The following is a 25,941-nucleotide window of genomic DNA, read 5'->3' on the forward strand; positions in this document are numbered from 1 at the left end:
GCTTGTCCTGTCCTGTTCTTCGCTTGTCCTCCATCTATAACATCACCGACAGGATGCCCTCAGAGGCCCAAGTGTCTGATAAAGATTAGTCAAGAAACAGTGCTACTGTCAGCACCTCTTGGATCCAGGTTTGGGTTGGGGGAAGAAGTCCCAGGAAACCCCAAGTCATTCAAGTCAAAGTGCCACAGTGAAGCAGGGCAGGGCCCGCCCACTTCCCCAGCCAGAGCTCAGGACACTATGGTGTCCACCTGTCTGGTAACCTGCTGTACCTGCTGTGCTCAGCAGATACTCAGGAGTTGCTTAGATTATATTATTGAGCTCAAGTACTTGGGCCTCTAGTAAGCTATAGCTGGGGATAATGCAGATAAATGGGCACGGACCCTGTCCTGCAAGGACTGACGTTCTGCTGGGCAGAGAGCTACCTGCATGAAGCATTCTGAGTCCAGGGAGAAGTGCTGTGTGTCGTGGGAGTGGCTCTGAAGGTGCTGTAGGATTTCAGAGGACGGGGCTGCTTCCGGATTCATTGGGGAAATTCATGAGCAAGTTGGCACCTGAGTGGGGGTTAACTGCACTTGGGTCCAAAGATTACAAAGAAAACAGTGAAATGAAATCTGCAGAGAACAATATGAACAAGAGTATGACCTCTCTGGGGATTTTATTTTTCACTGATCCCTCTGCCATTAGTTCTGGCCGCCATGAAAATAATTTTTTTTCTGACCCAAGAAATTTTTCCAAGCTTAGAGTTCTACTAAAAACACACACCAGATTACCATTTATAAACACACTTTCCTAGGCTCCCCTGTGGTTCAAGCAGATGGTTATGCTTTTGCTTCAAATCTCAAACATTAATCTCTTCTACTAAAACCCTCTGAAACATAGTCATTTCTCACGGGGCACATCACAAGTTGCTATACCAAGTATTTCTTACTTTCAGGAATTTGACTTGGTTTGTTTTTTGCAGTTATTTTTTACTCTGGCCGACTTAAAGGACTTTTAACTTTAAAAATAATTGCAGTGTTTGAAGCCTGGGTAAACATAATGTTTAGAATCTGTTCATTGCACTAACTCTGCATCTGACACCGTCTGTATCTTTTCCTAGTAAATGGGGAGCAGGAGAACCGAGTACAGAAGGGGAATGGCTATTTCCAAGTGCCCCCCCACACCCCCGTGATCTTTGGTGAAGCAGGAGGCCGCACACTGTTCAGGTATGAGCGAGGAGGGCTGGAGACATGTCTAAGGAAGCGGAGGCTACAGATTGTTCATTACCACTCTAGAGGTGTCCGGGCTTGGGAAGCTTCTCATCTCCGTGAGAGAGTTAGTGATGCTATTAGACCACTGTTCTGAGAGCTGAGCCTCTGCTGTTAAATGAGGTCGACACCTTGCCTCGGGGCAGCTTCTCTGGTGGCGTCTGCAGGAAACTCTTTCACTTATTCAGCATGACTGCCGGGGTCAGGGGACAGATGGCAGCACCAGAAGTCCCTGTCCACAGGACAGCATCAGAGTAGGTGACTGCCCGCAGGCTGGGTCAGGCAGGATGGACTGGGCTGCTCCTGGGAATTGTTGGGCCCAGCGATGGCCTGATCTGAGGTGTGAGGCTGGCCTGCGTGTGTCCCTGCAGGAAAGAGCTACACTGGCCTTACCTACACGTTGCCAGCAAGGCCTGCTAGAGTGATGGGGAGAGCACATGAGAGCCGTGTGTAGGGCCATAAGTAAGAAAGGGGCTTGTCTTGCCCTTGAGCGCAGCATTCTCTGCCTTTATGGTGGTTTCCTGAGTGTGTTACCAAAATACCCTGCCCCGCTCCATGGGGAGGCCTGTGCCGGCGGCTGCAGCGCTGGCAGGGGATCTCTCGAGGGCTTTGCCTACACACAGGCTTCCCGCATTACGCTGGGGCTCAGAGGCAGCGCTGGTGCTGCTGGCCCCGGAGTCTCTCGCTCCAGCTGAGCGAGCCATCCCGGCTGGCTGCACTTCTTTCCTCAGCTCCGTGGGTTGTCCTGAAGGAACTCTGTCAGGCCCTGTCCCTTTGTCTAGTGTTTATAACAGTGATTTTGTCATCTGTGCTGTCGTGTCACTCACTACCTGGTGGCTGTGTTTAGGCTGCTCTGCCGGGATTCCGGAGGGGAGACCGAGTCCATGCTCCTCAATGAGACGGTGCCGCAATGGGTAATCGACATCACTGTGGATGTAAGTGTCCTCCCGTCCCACTTCGCCCTTGTGTGTTTTCCAAATCACGAAGCCAGTTCAGAACTGCTTCAGACTGTATAACCTGAAAGTGTCATAAAAACTAGATTGCCAAGAAAACAAACCCCAGAAAGCTGACAGGACAGCCATCCCCGAATCCTCGTGCTCCGCCTCCCGAGGCTCCGTCAGGAAGAGAGCAGTAGGCGTAGCCCTCCCGCTGCAGCCACGGAGCCCCGGGAGCTGTGCCAGGGACAGAGCCGGAGCCCCGAGTGTCAGCTCTAAGCCCTTTGCAGCCACTGCACAGCCCTGCGCCGGTGCCAGACTGGTTGGCATGTCCACAGTGACTTCTGTGTCTCCTGTCAGTGAAAACCAGGCGGCACCCAGTGAGGGCTACGTGCAGTTCTACCAGCTGATGCAGGAGCCGCCTGGTGCCGGGGACACCCCTTCAACCCTGGCACACGCGGAACCCTTCCAACACCCTTAAGTCCTGGGCTCCCCATTCCTCTGGGCTCCCTCAGAGACATCTTTTTTTTTTTTTTTTAAATATATTTTATTGATTTTTTACAGAGAGGAAGGGAGAGAGATAGTTAGAAACATCGATGAGAGAGAAACATCGATCAGCTGCCTCCTGCACATCTCCTACTGGGGATGTGCCCGCAACCCAGGTACATGCCCTTGACCGGAATCAAACCTGGGACCTTTCAGTCCGCAGGCCGATGCTCTATCCACTGAGCCAAACCGGTTTCGGCTCAGAGACGTCTTTTTAATCGAGGATGGAGGAGGGAGTGGTTGTAACTCCCTTTTTACTTTATGTGATTACAAAGCACCCTTCCACCTGGCGGGTCCCTTGTCTCACAGCCCTATATACAGAGCTCTCCAGGCCCCTGCCCGAGGACCCCCGTCCCTCTACAGTCTCACTTTTTGTAAATAAATTTATTAAGTAAAAACTAGACTGCCAGGTAGAATCCTCTTCTGCTTCCCTGTAGTTCCAAAGTTGCAGAAGTAGTATTGGTATTCATCTGTGGATATCTGTATTGGTTTTTAACTATAAAAATAATATATGCTTATTAAAGAACATAAATGAATAAAGTGAAACTCCCATCCCTTTCTCAATCACTCCTTCTCTCCATTTGCCCCCTGTCCTTCTCCCCAGAGGTAGTAACTGTTACTAGTTTAGTGCAGAGCCTTTAGTGCTTTTCTTATGCTACATCAGCCTATATTACCTGCATGTAGCTTGTTTTATTTTCACAAGATCTGTTATGCATACTGTTCTGCAACTTGGTGGTTTTTTGTTTTGTTTTTGTTTTTACTTAAAAATCTATCTTGAGCATTTTTTCATGACTCTACAGATTGGATCATTTCTTGTAAATGACTGTATACTATTCCATTGTATAAATGTACCATAATTTATTTAACCAGTACCCTATTAATGGGCACTTGGGTTGTTTCCAATGTTTTCTATTACAAACAATGCTTCAGAGAACATCCTTGTACATATAACTTTGTGTACTTTTTAGGATAAATTCCTAGAAGTGGAATTGCTGGATCAAAGGGTATGCACATTTTAAATTTTGATAGATATCGGCAAATTGCCCTCCACAAGGCTGTACCAGTTCGCACTTTCTCCACAGTATATGCGTGCCCACACCCTCACCCACACTGGGTACTTTCAGTCTTGGCTAAAAGACAGACAAATACTATCTCATTGTTTTAATATAATTTGGGTGTTTTTTTTAATTTGTAGTGAGGTTAAGTATCTTTTCATATTGGCCATTTCTATTTCTTCTGTGAATTGCTTGTGTTATTTACTTATTTCTCTATTGGGTTATTTCTCCTTATTAATTTATAGGAGCTCATCATATTAAATATTAACTCTTTGACTATTATGTCTCTTAATTGAATTTTTACTTTGTTTGTGGTATTTTTGTCAGGCAGAAAGTTTTAATTTTATATAATCAGATTGACACTTTATGGTTCTGAGTTTCATGTCTTGCTTATGTAGCAAAAATGTTCTTCTGTATTCTCTAGTATGTTTATGAAAATTGTTTATGTCTGGGTCTTTAATCTATTAGTTATTTTGTTTGGTGTGAAGTAGGATGCTAACTTTCTACAAATGGACAATAGCCAGTGTGCCAACACAATTTTTAAATAATCTATCCTTTTTCTACTAATTTGAAATGCTGTCTTTATCATATACTAAATTTCTGCATACACATGGGTCTGTTTCTAGACTCTCTTCTGTGCTGTTGACCTGTTTTGTATACCCCTAAAGCCATATGAAAAGAGATTTAATCTCTAGAACCTTCAGAAAGTATTTTCTGTCCCAGATATACCACCTCCACGCCAGTGTGACACCTGGTGGGTATTCTGTGGTCGTCTCCAAGTCCGAGCTCCCCCATAAACCACTACTCCTCTGAGTGTGCAACTCACCTGGCATACTTTAGGCCTGTGGCTTATTCCTGAGAGGAGACATCTGGATGGGCCAGGGCATGGAGGCTCGGAGGGGACTGATACCCAGAGAAAAGATACCAGTTAGTTTTATCTTTCACTAAGTATGTGGTTTGCTTCACGGTAGATGTCTAGCTAGTTGGCTGAAGTTTCCACTCTTGTGCAAAACCTCAGCCCTCTGACGTCAGAGGGAAGAGCGGGGGAGGGCCTGGTGGCCTTTCCATTGCATGAGGGGCCTCACCAGCGTAGACTATGGTTTTGCTCAAAGACAAATGTTATGGGTTTCTCTCAAGGCACTTAATTTTTTGTTTGGGCCTTTAGGGATCAGCCTTAATAGTTTAATGTAGAATTTAGATTTCAGTTTGTATGGCTTCACGAATTAAAATAAAATTTGTCTCCCTTTAATATCTTGCATTGTTATTTGAAAAGAGCCATGTTTGCAAGTTCATATTGCCACTGACATTACATATAATCTGTTATTACAAAACTGAACCTTATACTTTTCTGATACATTTTGTCTAAGGCTGACTTAGATAATTTGATAGCTTACTGTAAATTTCATAGAAAGTGACTTTTAATTGTAAAACTATTAACTTGTAAATCATGTTCTCCTGTTGACATCATTTTAATCTATCAGTTAATAGAAACTATGATGCCATTTTTTACTTTTAATATTTCAGAAAAATATGCCCAAATTCAACAAAATTCCTTTCTACCTCCAACCTCATGCATCTTCAGGAGCAAAAACCTTAAAAAAGTAAGTAAATGTACTGTCATGTGATGCTTTTATCTAATTAATTACCAGACAGGTTTTTTATTCCTTATGATTGCTTTTATAGCAAAGAAGGCAAGGACTAGATATAAGGCTAGTTTTATAATATCACTTCATACAGGTTAACCATTTACCAAGTACCTACTGTGGTAAGCTACAGATGTTCAAAAATAAGACATGGATTTTGTCTCTTGCCATAATCTGTGCCCGACACTCTTTTATATGGAAGAGTGATGTGACCTCACCCTCCATTACTGACAGAAGTCCGCGTGAGGGGTGGGTGAGTGCTCCTGTGTATCCACAATAACTGCTTCTATGGATACTTAAGAAATCATGAGCTTAGGGGAAAGAAATGAATTTTTGGAGCTTCCCAGAAAGGCTTCTCAAAGGACACGGAATTTGAGCTAGACCTGCAAGGATGGATAGAACTTCAGGAGATATTCCAGGTCCAGGAAATGGTTTGATCAGGGACATGGAAGTGGAAGCATGTGCAAGAACTGAAAACTAGCGAGGACCTCTGTGCCGCAGCCTAGGATGGGGCGGGGGGGGGGGGGGGGGGGGTAGAGGATAACTTCAGAGGGAAGTCGGAGAAGAAATTCCGGTTTCATTGGTGTATATCCTAGCAAATAAAATGAATAAGACTTTAAAACCTTTTGTTGGGGGGTATTTCCAATCATATACAAAACAAAGAACAGGAGAATGAACCCCCATTATCCCATCCAGCAGCTTCCAGTCATTCTCCACACACGGCCAAACATTTGCTTCATCTGCTACTTCCTCCTACCCTCCCCCCACCTGCCTGCACACACACAGGAGCAAGTCCTAGATCAGTGATGGCGAACCTATGACATGCGTGTCAGAGGTGACACGCAAACTCATTTTTTTTTTGGTTGATTTTTCTTTATTAAATGGCATTTAAATATATAATATAAATATCAAGAATATGTCTTTGTTTTACTATGGTTGCAAACATCAAAAAATTTCTATATGTGACACGGCACCAGAGTTAAGTTAGGGTTTTTCAAAACGCTGACACGCCGAGCTCAAAAGGTTCGCCATCACTGCCCTAGATCTCACTTCACTAGATGTAATGACCCTAAACTCAAGGTGCTTTCAGAGTTTGAGCCTGAGCCTGCTTGGTTCAACCATTAACTGACATCAGAGAAACAGCAGTAGGTTTGGGGGTGAGGCCGTCGATGAATCTAGGTTTGGACATGGAGAGTGTGAGGTTCCTGGGGAACAGCCAGCTGGAGATTCCCAGTCAGCTGTCGGGTTTGTGGGTGGAGTTGGGGCAGGAGGCTGTAGCTGCAGGCAGGCAGGCCCTGGGGGAAATGGGCCTGGGAGCCCCGGCGCCTGCCCTCCCCGAGCAGGTAGTGTGTCCGCTCCGGTGCAGCACAGTCATGGCTTAGAGGGCACCGCGGAGGTCAGTTGGCAGTTCTGGAAATGGCGTCAGGCAGTGACCAAAACTGGTATTGGTTTATGATTCTGTGGTCTGTTTTCATTCTTATAAAATGTTAACACCAAAGAATAGGGAAGAGAGAATACCCAGTGACTTCCTGATGTCAAGTCTGCCCTTGCCTTTTACAGAGATAGACTTTCTGCTAGCGACATGCTCCAAGTCCGGAAAGTCATGGAACATGTTTATGAGAAAATCATCAACTTGGATAATGAGTCGCAAACCACTAGCTCTTCTAATAATGAAAAGCCAGGAGAACAGGAGAAAGAGGAGGATATTGCTGTGTTGGCAGAGGAGAAAATTGAACTTCTGTGCCAGGACCAGGTAGGTGGGCTTGCGGACCAGGGCCGGTGCTCGGAGTTACATCACGGGGTCTGATTATGGTTCCCAGGTCTGTTGCCTTTGGGGGGAGTAGGGGCTTCTGCTCTTAAAGAGGCTCTAAGGAACTCGGGGTGTCTCCCAAGGAAAGGACACAGGGTCATCTTGATTTGCAGAGCAGATTCTGTTAGTTTAGGATGTGAAGTGGGGTAGGTGGAGCTGTTTTAAAACAAGATGCACTGAAGGCCTTCGCAAGGAATGGCTGGAGACGTGTCCTGCGCCCAGGGTTGCCACCCCGAGGGTGGGGGAGGGGAGGGCGCACTGGATCACCTGTGAGGCAACCGTAAAGGCCTTAGATAGCAGAGGCTTTGACATTTCTAATTTACGTTTTGCTGTTCAGGTTTTGGACCCAAATATGGACCTGCGGACAGTGAAACACTTCATATGGAAGAGTGGCGGCGACCTCACCCTCCATTACCGGCAGAAGTCCACGTGAGGGGTGGGCGAGCGCTCCTGGGTATCCATTTCCTGACCTTCCTCTGTGGCCCCAAGAGTAGTCCTAGGAAGCCCACTGAGCCCAGTGGGAGCCAGACTTCTAATGGCCGATTTGGTATGGACCGAGATTCTCTTTCAACTGCAGTGACTAATGGAAATGTAATATAGAAACCAGTCTCCTTGTGTAGAGCAAGCTGTCCCCAGGGAGGCAGAGTCCGAGAGCAGAACCCCAGCCAAGTGTCTCGCGAGATGTACAGAGAACTGACAGGCCAGCGCAGGCCTGGCTTCCTCCTTTTATTTCAAAGGACCTTATCTGCGTTAGCACTTGTTAGAAACACATCCTGTAGGGCCATATCTGTCACTGTGTTTCCACTTCACACGTGCTGAGTAGCTTTTCTAAGAGTACATTCCATTCGTGCAGTACCTATGAAGGCTTTTTCCAAGTTTGTCATTAAAAACAAATTGTTTTCCCATTTAAGACAGTTATTTTTAATAGGAACTTGCTGATGCACAATTCGAGAGCCAGCCCATTTCATAAATGACTAGTGTCGGGCTTGTTTCTACTGCTGCCCCTCAGATGTGTTCCTGCAGATGGAGCTGTGGCACCTCCAGGGGCTGGGCCATAGCACTTGGACCGCTGTGCCCAGCGATGCCACACTGGCCCGTGCCCCAGACTGTCCGGCAGCCACAGGGAGGTGCAGCTGTCGTACTCCTTCCTCCACTGCGTCATTTTATTTACGGGCAAAGCCAGGTGGCACCAGCGGTACTTGCTCTGGTGAGCAGCAAGGCACCATCAAAACTTAAGACGGTGGTGAAGTTTTAACTTCGTTTAAAATGCTACCTAAAATGTATGGTGTCAGTGCAAGGATATCATGGTGAGTTGCTTTGGTAATTCATAGCCTGGAAACATACATACTTGTTTTCCAGAGTTTTATATGCAGGTTTTTGTTGTTGTACCTCTATCCAGATTGCTTTTCACTGTTCTTTCTAACAATCTAAAGCTTTCATAGAATCATTTGGATCTTGTACAGAATATAACTTATTGGGGATAAACACTTCAACTTTTGGCATAAAAACACTTTGGATTCTCCCCAAGGTCATTTGTATTCAGACAAGAGCAATGGTCTGCCCCGACCAGACTACGTGAGACACGCCTCCCGTGTGGAGCCAGAAGCACAAGTGCCTTCAGAGGCAGTTCCTTCCAGGCCAGGGGCCTCCCCAGCTCGTGTGCAGCGGCGCCCATAGCAGCGGGGCCCGGGGCGGGGTGAGGAAGGGTTTCTTTTCTACGTCTTCACGGGTTCAGCTGAAGGCAGCTGATGGGCCTCGGTCCAGACCTTCCTGTTTGAGACACTGGGATTCGCACAGCTGTAGGGACAGGGCTCCCTCCCTCCCTCACCGCGGGCAGCCTCCTCTGGGAAGTGGACAGGTCACTGCCGCTGGCTGAGGACGTGAGCCCCACTTCCACCGAGCCCTCCTCCCTCACGCAGAGAGCAGCCCACTTCTTTTGTAAACAGCCCTTTCTATCTGTTGGATACAACGGTGCACTTTTGCTGCACGTTTTTTAGCAATAGCCGTGAATTCATGTCAAAAAACACACCAAACTCATTTACCAGCCCTGTTGTGTTTGCATGAGGGGCCCTTGGGCTAAAGGGAGGGTTTTGCTGCTGGGCCGTCTTGCCGTGCTCCCGAGGGGCGGCTGTGCTCCCTTCCTGTCATAGACCTGACCCCAGCATGGTTGTACTTTTTTCTTTTCTTCCCGTCAAACCAGTAAGTTTCCAGAAAAGTGGACAGTCTGCAATGCCAAAAGGGTAAAAATCTGTATTTCACAGTTGTATAGAATAAAGGCTTTAGTTAAAATATTCAAAGCATAGTACATGTTTATTTTTTCACTTGTCATTTTCCTTCAGAGCAGATGATGGAGAAATTGAGAAACCTGGTTTTCCTGTTTACCCTGGAAATGATTAGCATTGGTATCCACTTTATCCTGCAACTTGGGAAGAGGCATGTGTGAAGCAAGGAAGACCAGAACCCTTGGGTGAGGGCGCCGGGGCCAGGGCGCCAGGCTGCAGCGCAGGGACCTGCCCTCGGAGCAGTCCCTGGGCTTGTTCTTCCTGCAGTTCCGCAGGCGGAGCTGGGCTCCCAGGCAGCCCAGGAGCAGGCCCCGGCGCTGGCCTTGCACCCAGGCCTCCTGTCTGCAGTGTGGCTGCGCTGGTGGCCGGACAGGGCTCGCTGTCCGTGCGATCAGAGTGCTAGAAACTCGGTGTTCACTAATTGGGGGCCTCCCTCCGTACACTTGGCCAGTGCCACCTTCGGCTGATCGTCCTTGTGCTACGGGCCTAAGAGCTCTGAATTTGCTTGTACATGCGAACATTACAAATCAAGCAGCAGTGGGGACTCAATGTGGACAGAGACTAGAGGACAAGGCCAGAGGCAGCCTTCATGGCAACGAGCACAGAGTGTGGGAAGGCAAGGGACTCTTGCCGGGGCAGGTGAGGACGCCTGCAGGACAGAGCACAAGACCCATGCGTGCCTTAGCCTCCCAAGGCACCCGGTGGTAGGAGGACCAGCACACACACACTGGGAGAGGACAGAAGGGCCCTCACCCACTCTTGCCCTGGCCTCTCGTTTCCCCTTGTGGGGAGAGCTGTGTGTAAAGAGATCTGGTCAGGACTGGCTTGGAGAGTGTGAATTTAAATTATAACTTATTCACCACTGGGGCTGGCCAGGTGCCTTGTGTATGTAGAAGAGACTGTTGTTTAAGTTTGGGAGCTGACAGGGGATACACTGGAGATGCTAGGTCTGTGGGGTGTCGGCCCGGGGGAAGAAGAAACATCGTGGTCTAAGCACAGATGAGTATCTGCTGAAGGTTCTAGAATTTCCAACCCTCCTCTCCCATGAGAGGTGGGCAAGTCCACTGCCTCTCTTCTCCAGCTGTGACTGGCAGATGTCAGTCAACCTGAGCCAGCTGTGCAGTGTGGCACAGGGATGGGGGCACATGACAGAAGAGACAGTAATTGGGGCTTCAAGGGTCCCCAGGGTTGGGGTGCCTTCCAGTAGATAGCACTGGCTCAGCTGTGCAGGAAGGCAAGCTCTGCAAAGCAGTTAGGCAAACACCACACCCACCCCTTCCTCCCTTACCCCACACCCCACTGCCACACCTGATCACGCCTGGGCCCTGCTGCTTCCTGGGAAGCCAGTGACCACGCAGGAGCAAGCACTGGGCCTCAGCGTACATGGCCAAGATGCCCTTCCCCAAGGCCCACACCTCCTCTCCCCACCCCCAGGGCTCCATGCACCACACTAGCAGCAAAGAAGCCTTCCTCTCCTCCCCCAGCTCCCGCCAAACCGGTTTACCCTGGGGTGCTGCTCCCAGCTCCCTACCACCCCAAAGATGTGCTTAAGATTCTCAAACAAGGGCTCAATTCCCCAAAGCCAGGACCATCCCGCAGATGCTGGCAGGTCATTTCTTGGAAACCAGCAGGGTGAGTGGACACGAGCCCTTCACCTACAGAAGTCCCCACACATCACTCGGAGCCATAGCCCAGGAAGCTGGACATACTGGGCTGGGATCAGGCGAGGGGCTGGGCCCGTAGTGTGGCCTGAGCCACCTCCCCACACCTGGACCTCGGGAAATGCCATCAGGGGCCTTGCCGTTGCCCAGGGTGTTGTTCGGGGGTAGCGAGCTGGGCCTGGCTGGCTGCCTCGGCTTCCGCCCTGAGACCTGGACTTGCTGTGCTTGCCGGCTCCTCCTCGGCCTGAGCTTCGAGCAGCTCAGCAGACAGCCCGTCCTCCGGCGAGGCTGCAGAGGTGAGGCTGTCGGGAAGGGTCAGCTGCGGCAGGTGGTCCTGCTGGGCCTGGGCACCGGGGCTGTCCGGGAAGGAGACCTCAAACTCTGATCCAGACCACGTGGCCTCACCTGCAACACACAGGAGGGGGCTCAGGAGGCCTGCAGAACCTGGGGCCTGTGTGGCCGGGGCAGTAACCCCACTGACCTCCAAGTCCCACCCCAGACACTGAGGGGGAGGAGAGAGCCAGTGTACAAACACCTTGACATGGCCGGATTCCTCCCACACGCCAGCCTCTGACCCATGGAGAAACGGGACAGCCTTCCCAGAGGCCTCTGCGGGTGCAAGCCACTCACCGCCACGCTCGTGAGAGCCACTGCTGGAGCCGACGTCCTCCAGCCCTGCGGCTGGCACGGCGGTGGAGGGCAGCTCTGGGAAGGAGGGCAGGCTGGGCCAGACGCTGGCACTGCTGTCCAAGAGGGAGATGCCCGACACGTCCAGGAAGCCTAGGGGAAGGGGCACAGCTGTTTGCTAGCACAAGACCCTGCCTGCTGAAGGCCAGTCCCCTGGCTCCCTCGGCCCCGTTCCTGGGGCACCTGGCTCAGCCTGAGACTAATCTCAGCCTGTGGTGATGCCCCCAACCCAACCCAGAGGTTCCCCCCCGGCTCCGACCCCCCACCCCAACTGCTTGCTTCTAAGGAAAGAAAGGGGCCTGGCATTGGGCATCATGGGAGTGGCACAGTGGCAGAAGGACCAGACCCTGCTCCGGCCCCAATGTGCTGCAGCCTTGAGCAGGCACCTCTCTTCTCTGGAGAGTAGTCTCCCCGTCTACACACTGTATGAGGTCATCTGCAACCATCCTGGCACAGAGTAGGGGGTCAGTAGGTCTGAGGAAGGTTTTGGTTCTGTTGCCAAAGTCCAGGCCTGAGCCTGGGGCCCATTTCGGCACCAGGGGTGGCAGGTTCCTAGCCTCCTTGCCAGGACCTGCTCACTACCTGGGTCCATGACTCGCTGCACTGGAGGCGGCGGCTGAAGAGGAGTCTCCATGGGCCGTGGCAGTTCCCCGAGGTCACGCACACCAGAGCTGAGAGGCCCAGGCTCAGGAAGCAGTCCCTCTATGGCGGAGCAAGGTGCCTGCAGCAGGGCCTAGGGGAGCCAGGGAAAAGAGGGCACAGGGAGCGGGCGGTTGGGACAGTGTAGTCCAGCTTCACCCCAGCCCCCACCTGCCCCAGAAGCATCGCTCTGCCTGAAGGAGCAAACAGCCTTGGCGGTCGGTCCCTCTCTACAGGTGATGTGAAGTCAGACGGGCCTGGCTGGCCTCCCCGGCAGTGCCGACCCGGAGAGGGAGCAGTCTTGCCACTCTGAGGAGCCCAGGTGCCCATCTGGCTGGGCCCCGTCAATGACCCACAAGAAGGAAGGGCCTTCCCTGAATTCCAGCATGCCTGGAAAGCAATCCTCCCATGCCCCGGGCACAGGTCCCAGGCACCAGCCCCGTGCCTAAAGGCATCAGGGACCTGCTCAACAGCCATGAAGACAAGACCAGCACTCTCCTGCAGACGCGGCCGGACAACCAGCTCTGATGCCCAGCCTCTGGCCCAGCCTTACCACAGACTCAGGCACAGCGCAGGCTCCGCCCGCCCCAGCGCCTGTTTCCCTCTCGTGAAATGTGAGTGACAACTACTGCCTCACCTCCCCACCTCAGGGGCAGGAGAACCAGAGCGGGTTTCATGGTCCCAGAATGGGCCCACCTGTTCCCACCGGGTCCCACAAGCAGGTGGGCCTCCTAGGGGCCTCCAGTACCCTCTTCCTTCTGTCCACATGAAGCTCCCCACATCCCCTAGTCGACAGGTGCTCCCCACGTACCTCCAAGTAGTCACCCTGCCTGGAGCCCATCTCTGGGCCAGGAGGGGCAGAAGAGTCCAGGGGGGTGGTTCCAGGAGGCAGGGCACCAGGTGGTGGGGTACCAGATGGCAGAGTACCAGGTGGCAAGGCACCAGGTGGTGAGGTACCAGATGGTGGAGCACCAGGTGGTGGGGTACCAGGTGGTAGGGCACCAGATGGCGGGTTACCAGATGGCGGGGCACCAGGTGATGGGGTACCAGGTAGCAGGGCACCAGGTAGTGGGGTGCCAGGTGGCGAGGTACCAGGTGGCAGGGCACCAGGTGGCTTCTTGTGGTAGCTGGGGGGCTGGATTGGGATCCGATGCAGATACCCGTAGCCGATACCACACCCCAGACTGCCGAAGTCCAGAAACATTCAATCCAGGAGTTGTCCCACAGCCTTTCCTATGCCTGCCACCCCCACCCACCAATGGCAGTGAGGGGGCTAAAAGGACGCCTCCTGGACCATGGTCAGCCTCAGGATCCCCAAACCAGGGCCCAGCCCTCCACCCCCCACCACGGGGCTCTGGGGTCCATGCCCACCAGCCAGGCCCACCCAGGGCCCCACCAGGACTCCACCCTACAGCCCTCCGACTCCCGGAAGTACCTGCCCTCTCCACCCCAGGCTGCGTTGGGAGTTACAGACACCTCCCGGCAGGAGTCGGACTCGGAGTTATAAACCATCAGCTTCAAGGGCTTCCCCTCGTGGGACTCGATGAGCGTGAAGAAGTCCTCAGACTGGGACAAACACACGGGCCTGAGCCCTGGCCCCAGCACTGGAACTGGAGGCACTTCCCATGGATAGCACCCACATCTCCACACCCATCTGGGGTCTGGGGAGGGCTGGGCCTCGGGTTCCTCACCTCCTGCAGGAGCTGGTCTGAGCCAATCACATAGTCTGTGTAGGGGCACAGGCCAGCAAGGGAGGCGGGCGAAGAGGGTTCCACATCCTGGGGAAGAGTAGAGAACCATCACCTCACTACTGGCGTGGAGGAGGTGCCGGAGCTGCCTCTCCAGGTAGCCTGTAGGACACTTGCCCTCTGTCCCCAGGCCAAGGCCTCGAGCCCAGACTCTCTACCTTACCCCCCAATTCCCCTACCTCCCCAGCAGAGGGCAGTACCGTGGCATGGCTCACAGCACTGAGCTCTGGAATCTGCCCTGGGTTCAACTCCTGACTCCACCAACTGCTGGCTGGGCGATTGGACAAATACTTAACCACTCAGCTGCAGGTTCCCAACAATTAAGACTGCTATATGCAGTGCTCACTCATAGGGTGCTGGGAAGATTTTACAAGTAATATAGGCAAAGAATGAAAACCACCCTCTGGCCCACAGCCAGAGCCCAACTGCATGGCTGTTAAGGCCCCTGGGGAGGGGATGGAGGCGAGGGCAGTGGGCAGGACTGGGTATAAGGATCACCCTCTCCCTTAGAGGAGCCGTGAGCCACTGGCCCATCCCAGCCTCCTAGGAATGCACAGGGATTTCCATCTTCGCCCCGTGGCACTAGTGGACAAGCTGAGGTAGGTCTAAGGTTGAGAAGGCTCCCCGAGAAGTCGGTGAGCAACAGAGGAGGCTGGAAAGCCAGCCAGTTTCCAACTCAGGGCACCCTCCTGTCACCAGGTCGCAGGAGCAAGCATTCTTGCGAACTTGGGCACCATCAGTGGGCGCACATGTCACGTGTGCACGTGTAACTGTGATGGACACTGACAGCAACGTCTGTGACAATTCCGTCACCGAGACTCACAAGGTTCAGGCCCCAGGCACCAGCCCAGTGCCCAGGCGTCTCAGAGGACCAGCCGGAAAAACACACCAAGGCGACCGTGGCGGCACCACCACCCTCCAGTAGGTGGCAGCCCCACCTCTCGAAATAAGAAACCATGTAAAGAGCAGGGGTGGGGAACCTTTTTTCTGCCAAGGGCCATTTGGATATTTATAATGACACTCGAGGGCCACACAAAATTATCAACTTAAAAATAGCCTGCTCTATTTGGTCAAACATTTAATTAACTCACCGCTCATGCCTTGGCAGGGCCAGACTAAATGATTTTGCAGGCCTCACCTGGCCCGCGGGCTGGATGTTCCCCACCCTGGGATAGAGGGTCACAAGTGCCCAAAGGCATACGGCTAACAAGAGGCAGGGCACGCCATGCAGGTAAAGAGCTGCCCTCTCTGGACACTGGAGTGAGAAGGACCCTGCCCTCAGGGAGTCCTCCAATAGCCCACCTGGCTACTGGCCCTGTCCCAGTTGCCCCCACACCCTACTCCCACCCCCAGGTACCACCCTCTCCCCCCCCCCCCCCAAACGCCCTCACGTCACGTGTTCTGGCCCCACCACCTTCCCCTGCAGTGCTTGGCCTGTGGCCAGAATGCCCCACTCCTCGCCCCACCCACATCCGTGCCCAGCCCCACCCACTCACCAGCACGTGCCACACATGCTCGCTGGCCCTGTGGAAGCTGCAGAAGCGCACACTGGCGCCCAGCAGGCCCGGGCCGCCCCACATGTTGCTGGGCACCACCTCCACCTCGCGCACCCGCATCGTCTTCATGTTGAACACCTCCAGCTTCACCGGCTTCTCCACGTTGGCCTTCAGCAGGTCCCTCAGCGTGTCAGTCTCCTTGTTCTACGGGGGCAGGGGGCTGACTCCAAGGACCCCCACACCCCATCCGGCCACTCAGACAAGTCTGGGTCGGAGGTGGGGCAAGGGCCTTGGTGGCTTGCTGCCCCAGCGGGGCCACACCACCCCCCAAGTAGTGCTAAATGGGCCTCCCTCAGCTCCCCCTCTGACCCAGAAAGCACAACACTCATCAAAGAGCCTCCTGGGTTCAGGGCACTGCAGACTGTCCCGCCAGAGCCCTCACATCTCTCATGCCCCAAGAGGCAGGCCCCTGGGCCCCGTGGCCAGCTCCAAGAGTCCACTGACCTCCAGTCCACCCCAGAGAGCTCAGGAGCTGAGTGCTGGGCAGGGAGAAGAAAAGGCAGACGGGAGCTGGGCTGGAGCCTCCTTTGGGGCATACGGGACACACACACACACACACACACACACACACACACACACACAGCAGAGCTCACCAGCCTCGAGTGCCCGATGGTGATGATGAAGTCAAAGTAGGGCTCCAGGCCGGCCTGCTGGGCTGGGGAGTTGTCCTGCACCTGTCCCAGGGCAGAGGCCGGTCACGGAGCCCGCCCCGTAACTTCCAAGAAGCCCCGGCCCTCAATGTCAGAGACCATCACCACGTCCCGTGTCCCAGGAGGAAACGGGCACTGGCATGAACCGTCCCGGGCAGGCCGCATGCGGCACTGCTAAGGTGACCTCCCTCCTCTCCCACCACCTTCCCGGGCACACATTTTTCCTCTTTAGGAAAACTGCTCTTCCCTGACCATGATCCACAGATCATGCTTCCAGGGATGCCTCGTAGGAGAGCCCTGGGCAGTCTGGGGGCTACCAGGAGGCCCCACGGAACAGGGTGGCGCAGGCCTACAGGGAACGCCAGGAGGGCTTCCCAGAAAGGTTAAGATGTGGACAGAAAGGGAGGGCCCTTCGTACAGAAGTGGGCAGGGCCCCATGAGAGAGAGAACCAGGGCAGTGGCCAGAAAGAGGCAGCGGGGAAGGCAGCCTGTGGCCAGATCCCAGGGGGCCCCAGACCCTGTGGTGACAGATCCCAGGTCAGCCCAGCAGGTGATGGGAGCTGCTGAGGAGAGCAGACCGCAGGGGCAGGAAGGAGCCTGAGCCACGGGGCCTGGTGAGCAGTGCCAAGTCCGCGCCTCACAGTTCAGCCTCCGCTCCCATGCAGGGCATAGGAGTCATTCCTGGCCCAAGGGTGCTCCCTCCCGGCACTGGACTCCCAACTCCTCCCATCTCCAAAAGCACCGCAACCAGGGCTGCAGCTGCAGCCACAATCCCTCTCCAAGGCCCCATTTACAGAGCCTTGCCCGAACAATGCGGCCTTTATCTCCCTTCAGGTCCCAACCCTGAAGGTGGGCTCCACCCCTCAGGCCTTTGGGTGTCATCGCTTGAGGCCCTGATGACCAGGCATCTGCCAGGCCCCAGCCCAGAGGGCTTGGGGTTCCTGTGGCCTCTGGTTCTGCTCGCCTCTGCCAGGGGAAGGCCCTGGGCTTCCGCCACCCACCAGCCCCTCCAGGCGTGGATCCCCCAAACTGAAGGACCGCTCACCGCTGAGCCTTCGGATCAAAGCCAGTCCACCCCTGGCCTCCTTCGTGGCAGCGTCACCACCCGAGCCCCTGCGTGCCACCTCCCAAGCTGCCGTGGCTTCCAATGAGAGGATCTACTAGAGCCCCAGGACCCCACCCCTTTAGGGGAAAGCTGGGACTCCGTGGCTTTTGGAAACCAAAGGACAGTTCATCAGAGAGAGCTTGGAAGAGGCGCTCCTCCATGTTCCGGGGCCACTCTAAGCCACCCCACCTCCCTCTGGTAAGACCCGGCTCCTGGCACCTGCCCACTACTGCTGCCCTCCACCATTAACGAGGTCCAGAGGCTCAGGCCCCCAGTCTCCAGGCCCAGCCCCCTCCCAACCACCCAGAGCCTCCGTCTACCCTCTCCTGTGGCCTTGTGCTCGGCCTGGCTGTACTACTGCCCTGGCCCTGGGCCTTGTCATTGACCACTATGGCCCTACAGAAGAAATTATCTGTGCTGCTGCCCACTACACCCCTTCCCTCCCCCTCCCCAGGACCCCCGCAGCAAGCATGACCCTCTGTCTGGCTTTCCCTTGGGGGTTCCCATCACGTCCAACCCTCCAGCCCCCCACCCACAGAGCCTACCATCACAACACAGAGACCAGGCAACAGCCAGGCACCGAACTGACAAGCTCGCGCCGGTCTCTGCAGCCATCCACGCTACACAAGGGAAGCGGGGTCCTGACCCAGTGGTCGGAGGCCCCCCTGGTCTGCTCACCTCCGTTACAGCCCCTCCTTCTCTACAGTACAAATCTCGACCCCCAGATCCCCATCGGGCTACGTACGGGACCCTCGCGACCCGCCGCGATCTTTCACCCGGGACCCTCCCCTGCTGCAAACGCTGTCCCCGCGTCGGCTGCGGGCTCTCCCGCTCTCCCCGGCTGGTTAGCGCTGGTCCTCGAGCCCCAGAAGCCTTCCCGGCCCCAGGACGGGCGGCGTGTGCGCCCGCCAGCCCCCCCGCAGCTGGCGTCCACTTGGTTTTCCCGACCCGCGGACCCAAGAGCGGGGACCGCGTCCAGGCCCAGCACGGAGCGCGGCACACACTGCACAGCAGGCGATCACGCAGGCGACCTCCGTGCACAGATGCGTCCCGCCTGGGGCTGGTGCAACACCCGCCCGGAGAAGGGCTATTGCTGGGGCCCGACCCGACCAGGAAACGCTCCCGCTTCCTGCACAGCTGGCACTGGGGCGGGCGCCGGGCCGACAGCTGCCGCGGACGGGCCGGGGCCGGGACTGCCGCGGGGCCGCCTCTCGCGGGCCGTTCCCCTCGCCCAGGGGGCCTCACCCTCCACCCGGGCAGCCGCACCAGGGCCGGTCCCTGCCTCCGCCGCCCGGGGGCCAGCGCCGAGGCGTCCCGGCGCGTCGGTGTGGACGCCCGGCGTCGGTGTGGACGCCCGGCCCCGGTCGCCGGCGCCGCGGGAGCGACTCACCCCGTGCAGGTGGAAGCCCTCGGAGGTCTCCGCGGGCTGCTCGGTGCTGGAGCCCAGGCCCATGGCAGCGGCCCGACCCCGGCGCCAGCGTCCCCGAACGCAGTGAAGACCCGGTGCCACCAGCGCCGACTCGCCCTCTCGGCGCTCAATTACCAGCGCCTGGTCACGTGGACGCTTTGCCACGCCCACCCCGGATTCTGACGCTCTTAGCAACCGGCCGGCAGCTCCGTCTCCAAGGACGCGCGCGCCGCCGGCGGCCGGCGGTTAGAGGCGTGCCCTGGACCCCGATTCCGGCATCCGGCCCCGCTTCGCCCCGCCAGACCCCGACTCCGAGCCGTTGGCGTCCAGAGATGAACAGCAATGACTCCTCCCTGATGGTGCGTGGCCCGGGCGCTGCCGGGCGCTCCCTTTGGGACTCTCCGCCCCTAGCCCGGTCACCCCCCACCCCCCACCCCAGCCCTGCCGCTCTCCTGCCCCCTCTGGACCTGCTCCTGCCATCCCCTTGACCCGCACTTGGCTGTCTTCCGCCGCTGCTGCTGGGGTCCTGACCCTTCTCGCTTCACTCTCCCTGATGAGGGCATCCCGTCTGGTGCTTTCTGTGCACCATGAGCCCCAAATCGGCATCCCCACCCAGTCCCCTCCCCAAGCTCCTCCAAACCAACGCACCCAACCCGTCTCCATCATCCTGCCATCAGCTCCCCTTTCCCTGCTGGTGCCTCTTCTGTGTCCCCGACCTCAGTAGATGGCACCACCATTTGATCCCCCAGCTTTAACTCTTCCTCATACCCATCCCCTGGTCCTATCTATCAGCAAGAAACGTCCGCTCCTAAATGTCTCCTGAGATCACCCACTTTTACCTCGGAGCCCTGGGTCACCACCACCTTTCCCCTGGGCACCTGTAACAGTCCCCCACCCAACTGGTTTCTCTGCTTCAGCTCTCTTCACCAGCCATCCCCCCTCTACCCAGCCCCCCCACACACACACACACACCCACAACCACCAGGGTGGTTTTTGCAAAAACGCACATCTGAATACGTCCCTCACCCCTGCATAAAACCATTCCCACTGCGTCCTATTATCCTCAGATTGATGCCTGGGCCCTTTCATATGGCCCACAAGGCTGTTACAATCCAACCACATCTGTCTCCAACCCCAGCACCCAGAAACCTTAGGGGAAGTGAGACTCACTTTAAAATCTCAGCCCCTGTTACTGTGTGACTTCTGTCAAGCCACAGTCGCCATGGCCTTCAGCTTTCTTAACTGGGAAGGCTGTGAAGAGAATGATGCAGAAGGTAATGGACATAAAGCCCTGGGTACACTTTCCAGAGGTGGTTAGGCCACAATACGTTGTAACTAACTCCTGATGCAATTATTCTTAGTATTGGTCCCCTCTCTTCCCCCTGAGCCCCTTCCTAAAACAGCTTGAGTTGAATTTTCCACCTTTGAACCAGAATCTGTGGATAATTCCACGACAGACTCCTCCAGGCTCCTTCCTGGGGAAACTGCATGGAGTTGCTCCTGAGCCTGGTGAACAGGATGAGGCCAGAAACTTCTCTTTCTCTTTCTCTTTCCTTCACGGAACTGAGGAGGAGCAGGGAACAGGGAGGGGAGAGGTCAGAACAGACGGAGAAGGGCTACTGCAGTGGGTGTCTCCCCTCCCACAGGCCGGGATCATTTACTACAACCAGGAAAAGTACTTCCACCACCTGCAGCAGGCCGCGGCCACGGGCCTGGAAAAATTCAGCAATGACCCTGTGCTGCAGTTCTTTAAAGCCTATGGAGCCTTCAGGGAAGGTAAGGACTCGTCATTGTTGGCCTCCTGCCCTGGGCACTAGCCCAGCACAAACACTGACTCCACCCAGACGCCCACTCCTACCCCCGTCATCGCCAGGCTCGTCCGCAGAAGCCTGTGCCATCCATAGGTAGTCGCCTTTGAGACCTCAGAGGGCTCACTACTGCTGCTCTGCACCTCGGTCTCCCTAGCTGCACAACGAGTGGGTGGAGAAATGGCTGCACGATTATTGACCTGATCCCGAGGTTGGAAGCTGAGAGCTGAGAGTGCGGGAAAAGGAGGAAGTGGTGGGTGTGGGTACCAGCAGGTATGGTACAGGGGCAGGCGGGGGGGGGGGTGGAGAGCGGCTACAGTGTTTGGACAGGTTCAAGCCTCGGACTGATGAGAGGGCACAGTCCTCTCATGGCCACGTGCAAGTCCCAGCTTGGAGGGCAGAGCCCTCCCAGCACAATTATAGCCAACAGCTGTAGTTGTGAGCGTGAACCTATGGTCCGAACACGTGGCCCCAGGTGCCTGAGTGATGTGGGCTTGATAGAGTTCAGGTGCCTGTACTTGAGTAGGATCGAAACCCACGAGACTGTTGTAAACATCTTGACCACGCCCTTGCTTTGCCTCGTGGAATCTGGACATAAAGACACGGCGTGTCGTCTGTGGTGCTGTCTGTCTCTCCATCAAAGAAGCAGGGTCCCACCGAGACCCAGATTTTCATTCTCTTGTCTGTCTTTTCTAAATCCTTCACCACACCCGCTCAGGGTTACCCTTGGCCGTGCTGGCGCGGCACAGGGGAGGAGCGGGGCCCATACAGGTGCTGACTCAGACATTCAGAAGGACCCTGGGCTAGGGACAGGCTGAGCTGCCCATGGCCAACGTCAGTGGACATGGAGGGATAAATGTAATTGTTGGCTCTTGTGCAACTAACTAGAAATGCCCTGAGGTTCTTTTTCCAGAACTTTCCCAAGCCAAAAATCTCAACCTCCCAGATATCCCTTGTGTACTCACGGGTACATCCTCAGCTCCAAGCCCTCCGGCCCCTGGCAGCCTGAACCATGGTGCCAGCAGCATTTCAAGGAGCGTCAGTCTTCAGGGACCTCAGGCCATTGGGGACATTTTGTACCAGTTAGTCCTCTGATTCTGGGTCAAGCCAGGTGGTGCCAAGCCACGGGTCAGCCCTAATGAGGATCCCCATGTACTTGCCATGGAGCCTTCTGCCCTCTGGGCCTGGAGCCCAAAGCATAACCACGTGGTCTCACTTGGCAGAGCACATCCAGGATGCCATCAGCAGCCTGGAGAGCCTCCGGAATCACCCAGACGTGTCCCTGTGCTCCATCATGGCGCTCATTTATGCTCACAAGTGCTGTAAAACCATCGGTGAGTGCAGCTCTGCCCAGCGTGGCCTGGCCCCACCAGGGAAAGATGGCCCCACTCCGGGAGCCAGCCCCTCCAGGGCTGCAGAAGGACATAGGTGACCTGGTGGCTGCAGGTTCTGTTGGCCTCTGAGGAGTGGCTGCTGTTCCCCTTCCCTGCAATCCCTCAAAAGAAGACCCCGTGCCCAGGCCCCATTGAGTGGGAGCCATAGGCAGAGAGCATAACAGTGGGAGGGGTCCTCCTTCCAGACCCCAAGTTGGGGAGACACCTTGCTTTCCTTTGCCAAGATGTTGTCAGGAAAAATCACACTGACATAAATAATTCTATTACTCATCTCCACTTCCCTAGAGAGGTTCCAAGAGACCACAAACTACTATTCCCCCACCCAGAATGAGTTGTGCACCTGAGGTGAGGGATTTGGGTTTGGCCTGTCTGCTCAGCATATCTTTATTTATCCACCCTGGGCACCGAGGAGAAGAGACAGCAAGCCCAAGTCCAGGCCTGGGCAGCGCCAGGGGCACCACCGGGCCAGTGTGCCTTGTTTCCAGGCCCCGGGCTGCCGTGTCATTGGCTCCATGTGTTGTGGGAGCCCCAGAGTGTCCAGAGGCCCTCGGTGCCCCCTGCGGGACCAGGCACACCTCCTCGCCCGCACTCCTCTCTCGGATTCACAGACCAAGAAGCGATTCAGGAGCTGGAGAGCAGCCTGAAGGAAATCCGCAAGACGGCCAGCTGGATTGCCCTGTACTACGCCGGCCTCTTCCTCTGGCTCATGGGCCGCCATGACAAGGCCAAGGAGTACATCGACCGCATGCTGCAGCTGTCCAACGGCGCCAGAGAGGTACTCGCCACGGGCGTCCCCAGGGCGACAGCAGCGTCCCATCACATCAGAGTAGAGCGGCCATTACTCCCACGGACGGACGGCCATGGGGATGGGGGAGGCCCCAGCCCGGCCCGCACTGCCAAGACCCAGGGGCTCGAAGTGACCCCACCCAGGGTGTCTCGGGGCTTTAGTCCGGGACAAACTGACGTTTGTCCAGAGTCCCCTCTGCAGATAGGCGCCCCGTGGCCTGCACTATATATCCTAAAAATCTTGAATTCATCGCTGACATTTAGAAATCAGAAGATTTTTAGCTAAAAGTCCAGATGTCATGTTTGTTTGTTTGTTTAAGTAGATGAACCAGCTGCACTGGGCCTGCGAGTCCTTCTCGAGGACACGGATCTGCTGGGTAGCAGGGGGCGCTCAGACACCAGAGACCTCCCAGGCACAGAGCCACCCTGAGAGCAGAAGTGCAGCCTCAGCCAGGGCCGTGCATTCTCAGCCGCGGAGATATCACCCCCCAACAGGCTGAAAACTGGCTCTGGGAGGAAGGCACAGATATACATACAACATGTATCACAGTATATCTGTGATATTAAAATTTCCTGGCGGGGGAGGGGATGATTAGGGGGAAAATGTCTAAAAGGGCTCCTCAGGAGGGCAGTAATGGAAGAGTGGAGAAACACTGGTCCGGGCCACGAGGGATTCTCCAGGGCGGGCGCCCTGCCTAGGGCTCCTCTGAGCCCCCCACCCTCCCTGCCTGCCCCATCGGCCAGGAGAGGCTGGGTGAAGGCTGGAGGGGGGCCGGCAGGGCCGGTGAGCTCAGAATGGCTCCTGCTCGCCTGCTCAGAGGGCCTGCCCGGCTCACCTGCAGAGAGCAGGAGCGGCCCATGTTGGCCTCCAGAGCGCAGTGTAAATTAAGCAGGCCGTGACGAGAGGGGTGAGAGTGCCTCGGCGAGAGAGCTGGGGGTCCTGGGGAGTGAGAGAGCTGGGGGTCCTGGGGAGGGCCCAACCCCAGCCCGGAAGGTCAAGGAAGGGCGCCTAGACTGAGTTTTAAAGACTAGTGGTCGTTAATCAGGGGACATACTTTGGTTTGGGGGACGTGTGCTGAGCAGGGCATTGCAGGCAAAGGGACGGTAGGGACAAAGCAAGGCCTGGCGGTGAGAGCCAGCAGGACTGCCCCGGGATCTGCATGCAGCTGTGCCTGGCGGGGCGCAGGTGTGCGGTGACACCTGGTGGGACATGAGGCAGGAGACACGGCTGACTCCAGGCTCAGCAGGACCAGAGCCCTCATCTTTCTTTCCTCTTGTTCTTATCCCAGGGCTACATGCTGAAAGGCTTGGTGGACCTCACCTCAGACAAGCCCCAAACTGCAAAGAAAGCCATCAAGTATCTGGAACAAGGGGTTCAGGACAACAAAGATGTGCTGGGGCTTTTGGGAAAGGTGGGCAGCGGGGAGGAGGGGAGTGGGTAGCGCTGACTGGGCCTTTGGAGCCCGCGACCCACCAGGCGACCTCAGCCCCGACCCTCAATCTCCAGGACAGGGAGCAGACGGGGGCAGGGTCACACAGCAGCCAGCCCAGTTCCCAGCTCCTTCCTGCTCAGGCTGGGCTCCTGTCTCCTTCTGCATGGCGTCTTCAGGGTCTCCGCCGCAGGGTCTGTCCTGCCTTAGCGTTTCCAGGCTTTGTTTGCCTTTGGTTTCGCTCACCGCCCCCTTTCTCCGCATCTCTCTCACATACTCCTCATGTCACCTTTTTTCTTCCCACCTGCTCAGGTCACTTGGTTGGCCATCAGTGAAGGGGGAGGTATGGCTTTGTGTTTTTGTATTTTCTGATCTTCATTTAAATGAAGTTCCTCGTTCCTTATGTGACGCTCACTAAATCAGTCTAAGAGGGAATCGACCCCTTTATTCTCTTCTGTTTGTGTATATCTTTCTTACGAATTGTGTGCGCACTCCTTAAAAAGCAGAAGTCTAAAAAGTCAAAAGATGAATGAAAATGACGCCCTGAGCTCTCCCACTCCTGTTAACAGCTCATGTTAACTCTCCAGGGCGGTGCCCACCCCCCCCCCCCCCCCGTCTTTCTTCTGTGCGTGGGTTCGGGGTGTGCCACGGCCGCTTTTCATGGCAATTGTCATGCGGGGCCTTTCCCAGGGAGCACCCTTGGGACCGGCACCTGTGGGGAAGGAGAAAGAGGTGGGCTGGGCAGAGGGAGAGGCTGGGTGCTACAGCCGACACAGCGAAGGTCCCGGCCCGCTCTGCTTGGACTTGCGGAGCTGGGATGGCCCTTCACTGCCCGCCTCGCTGACAAGATGCTGGGTATGGGCCGCCCCCGGGGAACGGGATGACCTGGCAGCAGGCAGCTCCCTTCAGTCCAGGGCAGTGGTCGGCAAACTGCGGCTCGCGAGCCACATGCGGCTCTTTGGCCCCTTGAGGGTGGCTCTTCCACAAAATACCGACTTCTGCGCATGGGCCACGAAGTTTCAATAGCACTGTACGTGCGCGCCCGCACGTGGTATTTTGTGGAAGTGCCACCCTCAAAGGGCCCAAGAGCCGCATGTGGTTCGGGAGCCGCAGTTTGACGACCACTGGTCCAGGGCGATCCCAGGAGGGGGGCTCCCCTGAGAGCCACCAGCTGCCAACTCTCCTGGACCTGAGGGGATCACACAGGGCCCCCACCGTAGGGTGGTGGGTCGTAGGGTTATCCAATAGAGTCACCATCGTGGGGCATGTTATCATTTGGGCGCTTTCCCTTGTGTGAGCTGCAGTCAGCAAACGCCATTTGGAATGGCCACCCAGAGCCAGTCCCCTATTGAACGGGGCTGTCGTAACTCGCCAGCCGGCTCTCCTGTTTGGATATTGAGGTTGTTTCCAGTTGCAGACTTGGAAAAAGTGCTGCGGTGACACGTTTATTTGTACGTTTTCATTTAGAATAGTTCCCCCCCCCCCCCGGAAGGTTGCTATAGGTCCAACATAAGCATCCTCTCAGCCTTTTCAGGGTGCGGGTTCAAGTCT

General features: G+C 55.5%; 3 protein-coding genes across 4 annotated transcripts in view; 2 read left to right on the top strand and 1 right to left on the bottom strand.

Annotated features, from left to right (window-relative positions):
- Positions 1 to 9,538, top strand: part of WDR48 (WD repeat domain 48) — a 34,657-nt gene extending 25,119 nt beyond the window's left edge. Inside the window, exons 15-19 of the mRNA XM_081105846.1 lie at positions 1,100 to 1,205; positions 2,095 to 2,182; positions 5,308 to 5,384; positions 6,987 to 7,179; positions 7,574 to 9,538. Of these exons, the coding sequence (XP_080961972.1) occupies positions 1,100 to 1,205; positions 2,095 to 2,182; positions 5,308 to 5,384; positions 6,987 to 7,179; positions 7,574 to 7,669 (560 nt within the window). The 3' untranslated portion in view covers positions 7,670 to 9,538. The remainder of the gene's footprint in view (positions 1 to 1,099; positions 1,206 to 2,094; positions 2,183 to 5,307; positions 5,385 to 6,986; positions 7,180 to 7,573) is intronic.
- On the bottom strand, positions 9,472 to 19,095 carry GORASP1 (golgi reassembly stacking protein 1). The gene is made up of 9 exons (XM_081105847.1): positions 18,955 to 19,095; positions 16,403 to 16,483; positions 15,750 to 15,953; positions 14,197 to 14,283; positions 13,941 to 14,071; positions 13,317 to 13,689; positions 12,449 to 12,599; positions 11,810 to 11,959; positions 9,472 to 11,584 (listed from the first exon to the last, which is right to left on the bottom strand). The coding sequence occupies exons 1-9, from the start codon at positions 19,015 to 19,017 to the stop codon at positions 11,307 to 11,309; spliced, it is 1,518 nt and encodes a 505-aa protein (XP_080961973.1). The 5' UTR covers positions 19,018 to 19,095; the 3' UTR covers positions 9,472 to 11,306.
- Positions 19,096 to 19,141: 46 nt separating this feature from the next.
- The window catches only part of TTC21A (tetratricopeptide repeat domain 21A), a 28,841-nt gene continuing 22,041 nt past the window's right edge, over positions 19,142 to 25,941 (top strand). For both annotated transcript variants that reach the window (XM_081105848.1, XM_081105849.1), the window contains exons 1-5: positions 19,142 to 19,331; positions 20,619 to 20,748; positions 22,004 to 22,114; positions 22,783 to 22,949; positions 24,250 to 24,372. In XM_081105848.1, the coding sequence (XP_080961974.1) occupies positions 19,305 to 19,331; positions 20,619 to 20,748; positions 22,004 to 22,114; positions 22,783 to 22,949; positions 24,250 to 24,372 (558 nt within the window). In that variant the 5' untranslated portion in view covers positions 19,142 to 19,304. The remainder of the gene's footprint in view (positions 19,332 to 20,618; positions 20,749 to 22,003; positions 22,115 to 22,782; positions 22,950 to 24,249; positions 24,373 to 25,941) is intronic.

This window comes from Myotis nattereri, assembly GCF_964212035.1.
Source record: "Myotis nattereri genome assembly, chromosome: 14".
Lineage (NCBI taxonomy): Eukaryota > Metazoa > Chordata > Mammalia > Chiroptera > Vespertilionidae > Myotis > Myotis nattereri.

Bases quoted from the DNA above. Each gene is read 5' to 3' on its own strand.
- GORASP1 (XM_081105847.1), bottom strand. From the start codon at position 19,017: ATGGGCCTGGGCTCCAGCACCGAGCAGCCCGCGGAGACCTCCGAGGGC. The intron at 15,954-16,402 runs GTGAGCTCTGCT...CTGCCCCCGTAG, and splicing joins CCATCGGGCACTCGAGGCTG to AACAAGGAGACTGACACGCT. The intron at 14,072-14,196 runs GTGAGGAACCCG...TGTTTGTCCCAG, and splicing joins CAGACCAGCTCCTGCAGGAG to TCTGAGGACTTCTTCACGCT.